Genomic DNA, 13,704 nt, shown 5'->3' with positions numbered 1-13,704 from the left:
AAAAGTTAAAGTATAAAATTATACTTAATTTTAGGAAAGATGCTAACTAGGTAAAATCGGATATAAAACCATTTTCAAATTGAAGAGGGAAACTTCACTAATTTAAAAATTATAAACATGTACAAATACTTAAAAGAATACTTTTCATCATATAAACTTATGTAACTGACACAAAGGTGTTGGGTATACAAACGCCAACAAACAAGCAAGTAAAAATACGCAGTGTTTATATAGAGGTATAGTAGCAACCTAGAAACATATTCAAGATACATTCATGTGAAAAAAAAGCAAGCTGTATGGTATGGTTACATTTACATTTGTGTGCTTTTAAAGCACAAGCAAATATGCTTCTGCACAGGAAAAATGTCAGACAACTCCAGAATCTTAAACTGGGCATGGTGACATATGACTATAATTCCAGTACTGAGGAGGTAGGGGTGGCTGGAGAGTTCTAGGCCAATCTAGGCTACACAGTAAGTTGAAGGCCACCTGAGCTACATAGTGAAACCCTGTCAATGAGCTTAGTGATAGCTCAGTGTTAAGAGTGCTTGTCTAGCATGCGCAATGCTCTGGGCTCCATCCTCAGCACTGAAAAAAAAATCTTATTCTGTGATATAATTATTCATTATCAATTTAATACCTCATAACATGAAAATTGAAATATTTTTGCCAAGTATATTAAAAGTAATAGAAAAATGATTGGATTAAACTCCCAAGTGGCCAAGAGACTTGATAGTTTGTCATAAACGATCCTAAATAAACTTTCCTAAATACTGTATCAGTGACCCTTAAGTTCACTGATTTAAAAAAAACAAAACATATTTGCTTATGTACACAAACATTAAAAAGTACTTTCAATGCCTATAATCCTAGCACATGGAAGACTGAAGCAGGAGGATTTCAAGTTCAAGGCCAACCTGGGCAAGATCCTGTCTCAAAAAAAAACAAAACAAACGAAAAACCCCATCTATTTACCATTATTATTTTTTATGACAAGAACACTCAACATCAGATTTACCTTCTTGAACAATTTTTAAGTCTATAATCAGTATTATTAAGTATAGGCACTATGATGCACAGTCCATCTCTAGAACTGTATCTTGACAACCGTATCTTAGCAAACTGTATCCTTTGACCAATACCTCCCCATTTCCTGCTTTCCCCAGTCCCTAGAGACCACCACTTTACTGTGATTCCTCATATAAATGGGATTGTGTAGTATATGTCTTGTGTTGGGCTCATTTCACCTGGCATACTGCCCTTCAGGTTCATGCACGCTATTGCAAATGGCAATTTTTTTCTGTTTTTTTAAAGGCTGAATAATATTCCATTGTATGTAAAGATCACATTTTCTTTTTGGCAGTACTGGGGTTTAAACTCAGGCCTTGTGCTTGCTAGGCAGGCACTCTACCACTTGAGCCACACACCTCAGCCCTTTTATACTTTAGTTATTTTTCAGATAGGGTCCTGTGTTTTTGCGCAGGGGTGGTTCAAACTGTGATCCTCCTACCTATGCCTCCTGCATAGCTGGGATTACAGTTGGACACTACTACTGACTGTTTTATTTGTTGAGATGAGGGGGTGTCTAACTTTTTTATTTTGCCTAGGCTGGTCTCAAACTGAGATCCTCCAGAATAGCTGGGATTATAGGCACAAACAAACATGCCTGGCCTTTAGACCATTTTTTTTTTACCCATCACCTGTTGATGGACATTTAACATGGCTCCCATGTTTTAGCTATTGTGAGTAATGCTGCAATAAACACAGGGGTTCAGATACCTCTTTGAGATCCCAACTTCAATTCCTTTGGATATATACCTAAAAGTGAAACTGCTGGATCATGTGGTAGTTTATTTTGAGTTTTTTGAAGATGCTCCATACTGTTTTCAACAATGTACAACGGTTCCCTTTTCTTCACATCCTTACCAACCCTTAGCTATCTTTTCTTTTTTATAATAGTCATCCAAACAAGTACAAGGTGGTATCTCATTATGGTTTTGGTTTATATTTCCCTGATAATTAGTGAAGAGGAGCACCTTTTCAAACATCTGGTGGGTATTTACAGATTCTTAATTGCTCTATGGCAGAAAAAAACTGCTAAAGAAGAGATAGTTGACTAACTTTTAGAATAGTAGTAAAATTTCCTAGGTCCATGTTGGCTTTTTAAAAAGCTAATAATCTAAATACACTTACCTTCGGGAGCATGGGAGTATCCCTTTTTTTCTTCTTTTCAGAATTAGGGTCATCTAGTAAGTCTGGCTCAAAAGTATAAAGTTCAGTAAGCTCATTCATGGTAAAGTGACGTTCAACCTGCTGCTGATCGACAACTCGAAAAGATAGTGACTGCTTAGTTACTTGTCGATCATAAATCTTATCTTCCATGGTTCCCTTGTACAAAGAAGGAATATACAAATAAATTCATTTTTGTAAACATGAAACTTAATTAAGTAGAAATATACTTACTGGTTACTATGGAATAGCAAAACTTCAAGGTAATGTATTGCCATAAAGAAAAAGTCATTAGCAATGTTGTTTAATTCATGAAAGATTTCATTGGTTCAGCATAGTTTACCATGACAAATTAACAAAATTACATTACTGATAATCATTCTAAATGATCTGACCCAAATGCATTCTCATGTTGCTTTATGTATTTCTAAATTTGGTAAAAAGGAGGAGAGCAGGAGAATTTTAAGTGGGTACTAGAGTTAGAATGCAAGGGAGCAGTGCAATTCCTTTTGTTTTTTGTTTCTTTTTGTATTATATTATTGTTGTACTGGGGGTACACTGTGACATTTACAAAAGTCCTTACAATATATCATACTTGAACTCATCCCCTCCATTGTTCTCTTTTATCCCCCTTCCCCCATTCCTGGAATAGTTTCAACAGGTATCAAGTTTCCATTTCAATTCCTTTTCAAACATAAACTGGTTTTATATCAAGTGTTAGTGTCTATAATTTTAGGATACAAAAGTCACATAAAATGCCATATCCATTACTTAAAAGCTGTAACATACAGAAGTTGTATATTTAAATAATAGGAGTTTACAATGAGGTTATCAATCTTATTACATGTAAAGAACATCAAATACCAGTAAAGCTCATGCTCTAGTTGAGAATCCCAGATTTGGAGACAGGTGGAGAGTGGTAGCACTGTACATAAAGCAGATGTACCAGCTAAAAGAGCAACTTGGTTCTATCAACCTAGATTACCTTGAAATGCATCAATTTCTTTGATTTTACTTATTTTTCTTAAATTTGAATTTCTGGATTTTGTTTTGAGACAGGGTCTCACTATGTAGACCAGGCTGACTTTGAACTCACAATCCTCCTCCCTCAGCCTCCCATGAGCTGGGATCACAAGCATGCACCACCACAACTGGCTTTTGTTTTTTAATAACTGGTTTTATATTTAAAGGAAATTACTTTAATAGTTTTGGCTATAATGTATTAAATAGACTTTCTGTAATAAGTCTCTATAGTGTAATAAACTAATTTTTTCTTATTTACTCACATTTTCAAATTAAAAGATTACTGGTCGCCACTGGAAAACAATGACCTCTTCTATAAGCAAATTAGTTTTAGTTATTCATCTTACTGTGCACGCTAACAAAAGTATGTACAAATGCTTAACTTTCCTGAATTATAAGAAAAAGCTAAATCTGTTTACTCATGCAAAATAATTTCAACATTATAGAAATGGATGAACTACAAAATAGGAAATCATAGAAAGGCCAAACTTTAATTCTCCTGCTTTATATATAGGAATGGTATTTTTCAACTTTGTTTGCTTCTCTGTAATACAAATGTTCTGTACCTCTAAAATATCAGTCCATCCATATATGCTCTTACCTCTAAAACACTACTAGTTCTGTTCAACTTTTCAATATGTAAAAGAAAATATAAATTATAAACCTACCTGAGCTAAGAACCTATATACATAAACAGGCTTAGTTTGTCCAAAGCGATAAACTCTGAATATACTCTGGATGTCATAAGATGGATTCCAAGAAGCATCAAATATAATTACTCGATTAGCAGCTACCAGATTAATTCCAAGAGATCCTGCTTTGGTGGAAATAATAAATAATCGCCCTCTGAAAATGAAAATATAAAATAATTATGGTATGACTTTTTGATCCTAAGTTAGATTTGTGAACAACCAGGAGTAAGTAGAGGTTTTTTTTCTTATGGTGGGGCTGGGGTTTGAACTCAGGGCTTCATGTTTGCAAGGTAGACACTCTAACACTTGAGTCACACCTCCAGTGAGAATTTATTTCTTACTTATGAAACAAAATTAAATACATCCAAGGAGTCAAGTTGATAATTTATATGACCAGGAAGAATCCTACTGCTGGAAAATGAAACAATGTGATTTAAAAATAAAAATGAGAATCAAATGTTTACCATGTATTCCAAATTTTACTTATAGACACCTCACTAAGAAAATTTATGTATAACTTAAAGTCCATATTTATATATAAGAATGATATTTTCAATTTTGATGGCCTCTCTGTAATACAAATATGGTTTATACCTCTACAATATTATCAGTTCCATCTATGTTCTTTGTCTCTAAAATATTATCTGTTCTAAAACATTATCAGTGTTGAGTACTGTAATGAGCACTGAGCACATCAAAATGAAGGTCAGTGTTCAAGGAGCCAAGTCCAGAAGGGTTGACTCATGTGCAAACAATTATAAGAAGGCATTCTGAATGTGAGGAGAGAAGTTAGGTAGAAACAAGGCACTGAAGGAGGAGCCAAAACAGTAGAAAGACATAAGGCTCCAGGAAGGGTGTGCCTAAGGAAAAAAGATAAACTAACAAATTACCTGATGTGTTAGAACACAATGATTTATAGTATTTATGTAGGAGAATTTGGAAATGAATCGAGATGCATAGAAAACTAAGCAAATGGTAAGAACAAATCAGTACATTAGCAAAAATAAACAGGTGAACAAGAAAGGAAAAGTAATCATAGTATTTTAAACACCTTCAGAATATTTACATAGTCATGGAGAAAACATTTCAAATTGATTTAGGTAAATAGTATGAAAATTTGTATTGGAAAAATGAATGGCAAATAGTGTGTTTGTACACATGGATTAATTCCCATCTTAAGAGTGTACAAAGGATGTAAGTAACCCTCAGAAGAATTGCCAAGAGTTAAAACTGGTCACCTCCAGAAGTAGAAATCATGGAGAGGAGGTGATTGGTCATAGGAATGTTTTCTAAGCCTTGTAAAACTCTGTGTGTGTTTTAAAAATATATAAACATATTACTTTGATAGAAAAAGACTATAATTAACATTTTTTGAACATACAAGTAAGTTTAAGGAAAAATTACTCTGTTCTATTCCCAGAACAACAGGCATTCAAATTGTGGTACATTTTCTATAGGTTTCTTTTTTGTAAGCATATACATTTTTTGGTTTTATACAGTCAGGATAGTATGTATATATAGAGTTTAAGCATTTCGTCAAAATTTTTTGTTAAGTATCATGCTTGATGACTGTATAAGCTTTCATTGCATGGCTATACAACTACTCAATGATTTGTTGGCAACTTATTGAACTATGCAGTTATTTAATAATTTGATTCCAGAGAAAATCCTTGGAATACAATAAACTCGCAACAATCACCATAAACCATCTTTAGAGCAAGCCTTATTTTCCATAATTTCATGACCAAAAATTAGTAACTAAAATGTCATACTCATTACATTTACAGTACTATGCATTAGACTGCAAAGAAACTCTAAATTTAAATAGTAAGAAAGTTTATAATTTGGCTTCCCATCCATATTATGTACTAAGAAAAAAACATGGTTCAAATGAATAGACACACTAAATTCACACTTTATATCATCTTGGAGGTACCATGCATCTAGGACTACAATCTATAGAAATCATCACAAAGGCTGACCAAATTTTAAAAAATGTCATTTAAATGGCACAAAGTTGAAAATAAAAGATATGTACAACACAGGAAACTAACCTACACTCTAGCTATTCAATTAAAAACCAAAACATTACATTCCCATTAATAAGCCAAAACATTGTTATGTGAACAAAGCAGGATATATAATCTTGCTAAATATAACAGTAACTGCATTAGAAAATAAAACGTACATACATGTGATGTTAACAGTGGTTATCTCTGGTCATTAGGATTATTTTATTCTTTATTATGTGTATATAATATATATTTATTGCAGAGAACAAAATGTAGCTTCTTTAATTAGTGGACACATTTAAGGGTTTATAAGCAAATACTGCTTCAAAACTACTCAAATTATTTGTATCTATTCTACATAAACAAAAGATGGCACAGAGCCAGGCTTTGGTGGCTCATACAATCCTAGCTACTAGAGAGGCTGAGATTGGAAGGATCGCAGTTCAAGGCCAGATCAGGCAATTAGTTGCAAGACCCCATCTCAACCAATATCTGGGCATAGTGGCACTTGTCTATCACTCCAAGCTACACAGGAGGCTGAGATGAGGAAGATCACGGTTCCAGGCAAACTCAGGCAAAACAAAAAGTTTGTGAGACTCCATCTCAACGAAAAAAAAGCTGAGGGTAGTGGCACACACCTATCATTTCAGCAACGGCGGGAAGTTTAAAATATTAGGATGGTCCTCCAAGCTGGCCTGGGCAAAAAGTGAGACTCTTATCTCCAAAATAACCAGAGTCAAAAGGGCTAGAGGCATGGTTCAAGTGGTAGAGTGCCTGCCTTGCAAACACAAAGCTCAAATGGCACCCCCAAAAAGAAAGAAAAAGGCTGGCATAGAGAAATATAAAAGGATCAAGCACGTAAAATGTCATAAACGATGTAGGTTACACACACACACACACACACACACACACACACACACACACACACACACACACACACACACCCTCTTGTAGAGAATGACAAAACTCTTTAGTATCTACCCACTAATGAAGCGATCAGAAGCATTGGGGTTACATGCTTGTAATCCCAACTACACGGGAGGTGTAGGTACAAGGATCACAATCCAAGGCTGATCCTGGGCAAAAATGTGAGACCTTATATGAAAAATAGTTAAAGCAAAAAAGGACTGGAGGTCATGGGCACTGCCTGCCTAGCAAGTACAAAGCCCTGAATTCAGACCCTAGTACCAAAATAAACAAACAAATGGGGGTAGGGGGGAACATGACAATGTGAACAACAGTTAGGCTTCTCATTAATAAATCACTGAGGCCAGAAGGAAGTGGCACATTATTACTGAAGTACTGAAAGAGAAGAACAGGCAACCGAGAATTCTACATTCAGCTAATATATTAATCTACCCTTCAAGAATGAAGGACCAATGAGGAACACTCAGATGAAAGAACTCAGAGAACTTGTTGCCCTAGAAGAGAAGAAGCAACAATGAAAAAAGTAAAAACGTAGGACAAAACAATAGACTTTTCTTCCTGTATTCACCCCCTTTAATGTATTTTTTGAGACAGGATCTTGCTATGTAGCCCAGGCTGGTCCTGAGTGCTTGGATCCTCCTACCTTAGCCTCCCAAGTTCTGGGATTACAGGCGTGTGCCACCATAGTTGATTTATATAACAGTCTTAATATGACAGAATTATAGAGATGAAGAACAAATAGGTGGAGTGGCTCAACTGCAAGCATGAGGCCCTGAGTTCAAACCCCAGTACACCCCGCAAACACACAAGAATAGGGGTCAGGGATAGTGGGCAAGGCTGGTGCTAACGATGGGCGTGACTATAAAAACAATAGTAACAGAATATTTCTGTATCTTTATTTGAGTGGCTTTATATCAACCCTATATGGGTGTGTGTGTGTGTGTGTGTGTGTGTGTATGATAAAAACAGATACACATACACACTGAAAGGGCTGGGGATGTAGGTGAGTGGTGGAATGTTTCCCTAGCATGTACAAAGTCCCATCAATTTCTTGGCTCTGTGTGTGCGTGTGCGGTGCTGGAGATTCAATCCAGGGCCTCTTGCATGCCAGGCGCTACCACTGAGTCACATCCCCAGCCAATTTGGTTTTGATAATAGAATAGGTATGTAAGATATAACTGTTGGGGAAAATTAGGTGAAGCATGCACAAGACCTGTCCAAATTACCTTTGCCAACTCCTGAAACTCTGCAGTTATTCCTAAATAAAAAGGAAAGCAAGCAGAAGGCAGGGGATGTTGATGCAAGCCTATAAACCCAGCACTCAGGTAGCTAAGGCAAGACCAGAGTTTGAGGCCAGCCTGCAGGACACAGCAAGACCCAGTCTTTAAATAAATAAACAAGTAAACAAATCAAGCAAATAAAAATAAACAGTAACAACAAAACAGTATCAAGCTACCAGAGACTGTGAAACTGTTAAAAATTACTTCCAGGCCACAAAAGATGGCAATATTAGATACAGTAATTATCTTAAAGTTCATCTCAAGGTATCTTTCAGACTGTTTTAACATAAATGGATATTTATGTTCCATTCTGTGAAAATTACTGAGTCAACAGAAATTACAGTATACACAGACATAATCTCTAACATCTGTGAATTTAATCTGGACAGATTCAGCTCTAACATTCATTCTCTCTCTCTCTCTCTCTCTCTCTCTCTCTCTCTCACACACACACACACACACACACACACACATACACACACCCCTGCACAGCTCAGCATGCACATTTCAATGTTGTTCCCTGCAGTCATCAGGTATGAATGCCATGGTCCAAATTATATGCTTTTGTGACATTTACAAATTTGGGAATGTGAACAAGTCAAAGGTTTCAACTGCCAAATTAGGGTTACTCAATTAAAATTATTTTGCACTCATGCACAGATAATTTTTAAAAACATGGAAACAAAAACTATTCTGTAAGCAGTTGGGAAATTAATTGTCTACTCTTATAACTTAACTGTACTCAAAACAAACCTTGGTAAAGTCTCTCAGATTCTATAGCCTTTCAGTAACTAATACTCTTCCTTGAAATTTCTCTAGCCATAAGCCTTGTTCTATTTTACAACTTGGCTAAAATTAAAACATATTTTACACATACAGGATAATATCCTTTATAATTTGAAATATTTATCAAGTCATAATTTGGCCATCTTTCCATTAAAGTAACCCCATCTCCTTTTTTGGGGGCGAGGGGAGCAATACTGGAGATTGAGTTTGGGGCCTTGCACTTGCTAGGCAAATGCTCTTCCAGCTGAGCCATACCTTCAGTCCTTTTTGCTTTAGTTTATTTTTTAGATAGGGTCTCATGCTTTTGCTCAGGCTGGCTCAGACCGTGATTCATTTAAGGCTGTCTCCTGAGTATCTGGGATGATAGCCGTGCACCAATATACCTGGTTTGTTTTTGAGATGGTGTTTCAGAAAGTTTTCTTTGCCTGAGCTGACCTCTATCTCCCAAGCAGCTAGAATTACAGATTTAGGCCATCACATCCCACCCAAATCCAATCTTTCTCCTTGTCTTTTCCTCAAAGGCCATGCTTTCGTGCCTTTGTGCATATGTTTACAGGTATGTATATGTGAATTTTTCTTCACCAACTGCAGTCTACTATTGGAAATTACTAGCAGTTAAAAGCAGCGTCACCAAAGATGACATTAAAATGGCCAAAAAGCAGATGAACAGATGTTCAACATCATTTATCATTAGGAAAAAGCAAATTAAAATTTATATGAGGTACTATTATACTACTACAACCCTGAATTTTCATTACACTTAGGGAAATACCATTTTTCACACAAAAACTTATACAAGAATGTTTAGAATAGCTTCAGTTTTAATTTCAAAACCTGGAAAGAACTTAATTATCCCTCAAAAGGAAAGGACTCCACAAATTGTGATATAGGCCTACAGTAAACTACTACTCAACAATACAAAGAAATAAATTAACGACATCTACAAAAACATGGATGAATCTCAAATGCACTTCGTGAAGTGAACGAAGTGAAACTCAAAAGGCTACAGAAAGTGATTCCATGAGTGAATCTGGGATAGAGGGTAGGATGAGACTGTTTTCTGTATTGACTACATCTTCCACGTATCACAAATTGTAGAAGCATACACTGAAGACTGAATTTTACTGTACATAAAATCAAAAGTGTATTTGGAAGATCTCTCTGTGCATGCACAAAATGGTTCATACCTCACATTGGTTTCATCATTAAATTCTTCAGCCCACTTCTTCCTCGACTGTGCAGTAGTAGAGCCGTCTAAACGGTAGTAGTCAATGTTTCGGAGCCACTTTCCTTCACCTGAAAATTTAGTCAGAAAACACAATAGAGAGTTGACAGACTGTTCTAGTAGTAATGGATTTTCCTCCTTGTTCACCACTTAAAAGTGGGTGACAGGTAGGGTGTAGTGGCATATGCTAGCAATCCCAGCGCTCAGGAGGCTGAGTCAGGGAAAGCGAGTCCCAGGCTAGCCTGGGACTACATAGGAAGACTCCCATCTCAAAAATAAACAGGTAAAACAAAAAAATAGGGGTGGGAATGTAGCTCCGTAGTAGAGTACTTGTGTTCCATCCCCAGCAAAGCAAAAGGAAAAAAAAGTGAGTTTTATATATTCTATTTGTATAATAAAACATACACTTTTTATTACAAATAAATTCATGACACATTTCATTCAAACAGATGTTGATGAGCACGGGGCTGAGGTACTTCTGGGGGTACTACTGGGGTGTGAACTTGTTAGGCAGGCATCCTGCCACTTAAGCACAGGTATTTTTTTTCCTTAAAAAGAAGTCACTTAAAAGGATTTAGAACAAAGCAAAAACAAACCCTTCATGGGCTTTATAGCATCGTGGGCTGGAGAGCAATATTCCCTTCCTCCTTGCCCTTCCCAAAGTATGGGGCATCTCACTGGGGGTCTGTGAAGGATAGGATCCTAGCTTTATTTTTAAAACATAATTTAGGGCTGGGCATGTTGATGCACACCTATAATCCCAGCTACTCAGGAGGTGGTGATCAGGAGAAACATGGTTTGAGGTGAGCCTAGGGAAAAAACTTAACAAGACCCCATCTCAGCCAACAATCCCAGCTACTGGGAGACACAGGTAGGAGAATCACAGTCCAAGGCCAGCCCCTGGCAAAAACATGAGACCCTATCTGAAAAATAACTAAAGCAAAAAAGGCCTGGGGTAGTTGGTGTAAGTGGTAGAGCACCTACCTAGAAAGTGCAAGGCCCCAAGTTCAAACTGCAAGCCACCAAAAAAGAAAAAAAAAAACCCCAAAACTCTTATATCTCAACAAAAAACAATCCAATTGAAAAATGGGTAAAGAACCTAAATGACATTTTCCAAAGAAGATAAGTACACGGCCAAGAAGCATATGTTCAACATTATCAGCCATTAGAGAAGTGCAAATCAAAAGCATACCACTGTGATGTCTGTAATAAAAACAAAAACGGAAACATAACAAGTGCTGACCAGGACATAGAGAAACTGAGATGCTGGCATATCGCAATGAAGTGTGAGGTAACAGCCAGTGTAGAGGACGGTTTGGTGGCTCCTCGGTTAAGTTTTTGTGATTTTTCTTTTATTTTCTGTTATTGTGGTGCCCCAGTTTGAATCCAGGGCTTTGTGTATGCTAGGCAAGTGCTCTACCACTGAGCTACATCCCCAGCCTCCTCAGTAAATTTAATAAAGAATTACCCTAGGGGCACCCTCTCTTGGAATACCCCCACACACACATTCTGGGGGCTCTACTCTCCTGCTTTACACTTTTCTATGTCAATAAACTCCCGCTTTACTCACAAACAATAAAGAATTACCCTATAACTCAGTAATTCCATTCTTAGGTATATACAAACGCAGGTATATAAATAAATGAAAACATATATGCATATTCATAGCATCATTATTATATAGCATATAATATATATTATATATCCAAAAAGTAACAACAGCCCAAATACCTATGAATGAATAATCAAATGTAGTATTATTCGTATAGTGGAATATTAGTTCATAAAAAGGAATGGAATAATAATACATGCTATAAATGGATTAACATTGAAAATATTGTGCCAAGGGAAAGAAGCTAGTCACAAAGACCACATATTATGTTCCCATACTGGTCCTGTATGTAGGGACATAAAGCAGATCTGTTATTTCATAGTTGTAAGGGAGTTGAGAGGGAAGGCAGGGAAGAGGTAGCTAAAAGGGTAAAGGGCTTTATTTGGTGGTAATTAAAATGTTCAAAAATTGTACATGTCTGTGGATATACTAAAACCATTGAATTTTACACTTTTAAGGGATGAATTGTACAGGATGTAAATTATGTATAAGGCAATTTATAAAGTGCTAATTTATCTTATAATTGATACTACCATATTAGGGATTTTTGTTAAATAGATTTATATGTAAATATGCTTCACTACAGTGTCCACTTTACTATTTACATTCTATAATATCATATTGCAAGCCATATACATACATACATATGTACATATTTGGTGGACTGAGGTTTGAACTCAAATATATATTTAAAAAATATATTTAAAACAAAGAGCAAGCTGGGTGCAGTGGCACACACCTGTAATCCCAGCACTGAGGAGGCTGAGGCCAGAAGATTGTGAATTCAAGGTCAGCACAACCTACATTTCAAGACCTTATATCCAAAAAGAAAAAGGAAACAAAGACCAGATGTGTATAGATAAGGACAAGGAGGAAACGCAGAAAAAAAACCATGATATATTAGCGTTGAGAGACACTGGGTAGTTTTGTTTCCTTTACTGTTAAAATATGTGTACGGATACATGAATATTGTAAAAATTTGATCTAGAAATGTTTATAACTCACCTTTATAAATAAGAGGTTTATCTTTATCTTCTGTTTTCTCCCTACTAGCCAATTCAAGAAAATCTTCAATCAGGTCCAAAGATATGAGAGATTGGCTAAAAACAAGACTAAAAACACAGAGTGTTCATGGATTAAAAGATTCATCTAGTAAAGCTATTACTTCTTTTCCTAAATTAATACGCAAACTTAACACCAAATTATTGTAAAAAAATCCCCCAAAATGTAGTTTTTTAAAACAGGAAATGAGCAAATTGGTTGTAAAATTCATACGAGAATGCTAAGCACAGAGTAGTCAAAACAATTTTGAAAAAGAAAAACAAGTTTGAGGTCTAACTGTACAAGATTTTGGTATTTAAAAAGGTACAGTCACTAAGATTGTGCATTATGGTGAAGGGACAGGAACAGATCAATGCAACAAGAGGCCAGACATAGAATCATACAAAATGGTTCATTAATTTTTGATAACAGGGCAAAGGCAATTCAACAAAAAAGTTGATAACCTGGACTTCATCAAAGAATACAAACATCTGCTCTGCAAAAGACAGTTTAGAGAATGTAAAAACTGAAAAATATTTATCATACTTACCAGTACCACAGTAACTCAAAATTAGATGTAGTCTATAATACCTTGTTATTACACTTCAAACTCTTCTGGAAACTCCTGATTCTCTATTCTAATAGTTTTACAACCCCTATTTAGCCACAAAAACTATGTTTACATAAAGTTTTATGGAGAGTTAAATAATAAAAGCAAGCTTCTTTAGGTATTGTGAGAAAAAGAAGTGCCACTGGTTCTTCACTGTCTATTCTAGGTCACCCACTTGTTGGGATCAAAAGGAGTTTGAAAACCAGTGTTCTGATCTAATTTATTAGTGAGAAGTAAATGGACATAACTGTACACTGGAAATGAAAA

At 35.9% G+C, this 13,704-nt stretch overlaps 1 protein-coding gene across 4 annotated transcripts in view; it reads right to left on the bottom strand.

Moving 5' to 3' along the window:
- Nucleotides 1-13,704, bottom strand: part of Atrx (ATRX chromatin remodeler) — a 195,036-nt gene that overhangs the window by 22,259 nt on the left and 159,073 nt on the right. For all 4 annotated transcript variants that reach the window (XM_074062634.1, XM_074062635.1, XM_074062636.1 and 1 more), the window contains 4 exons: nucleotides 12,792-12,898; nucleotides 10,137-10,245; nucleotides 3,921-4,098; nucleotides 2,194-2,388 (listed from right to left, as the gene is read on the bottom strand). In XM_074062634.1, coding sequence (XP_073918735.1) covers nucleotides 2,194-2,388; nucleotides 3,921-4,098; nucleotides 10,137-10,245; nucleotides 12,792-12,898 — 589 coding nt within the window. The remainder of the gene's footprint in view (nucleotides 1-2,193; nucleotides 2,389-3,920; nucleotides 4,099-10,136; nucleotides 10,246-12,791; nucleotides 12,899-13,704) is intronic.

This window comes from Castor canadensis, chromosome X, assembly GCF_047511655.1.
Source record: "Castor canadensis chromosome X, mCasCan1.hap1v2, whole genome shotgun sequence".
Classification (NCBI taxonomy): Eukaryota; Metazoa; Chordata; class Mammalia; order Rodentia; family Castoridae; genus Castor; species Castor canadensis.
The sequence above is the reverse complement of the archived record's forward strand: the minus strand, read 5'-3'. Positions and strand labels throughout refer to the sequence as shown.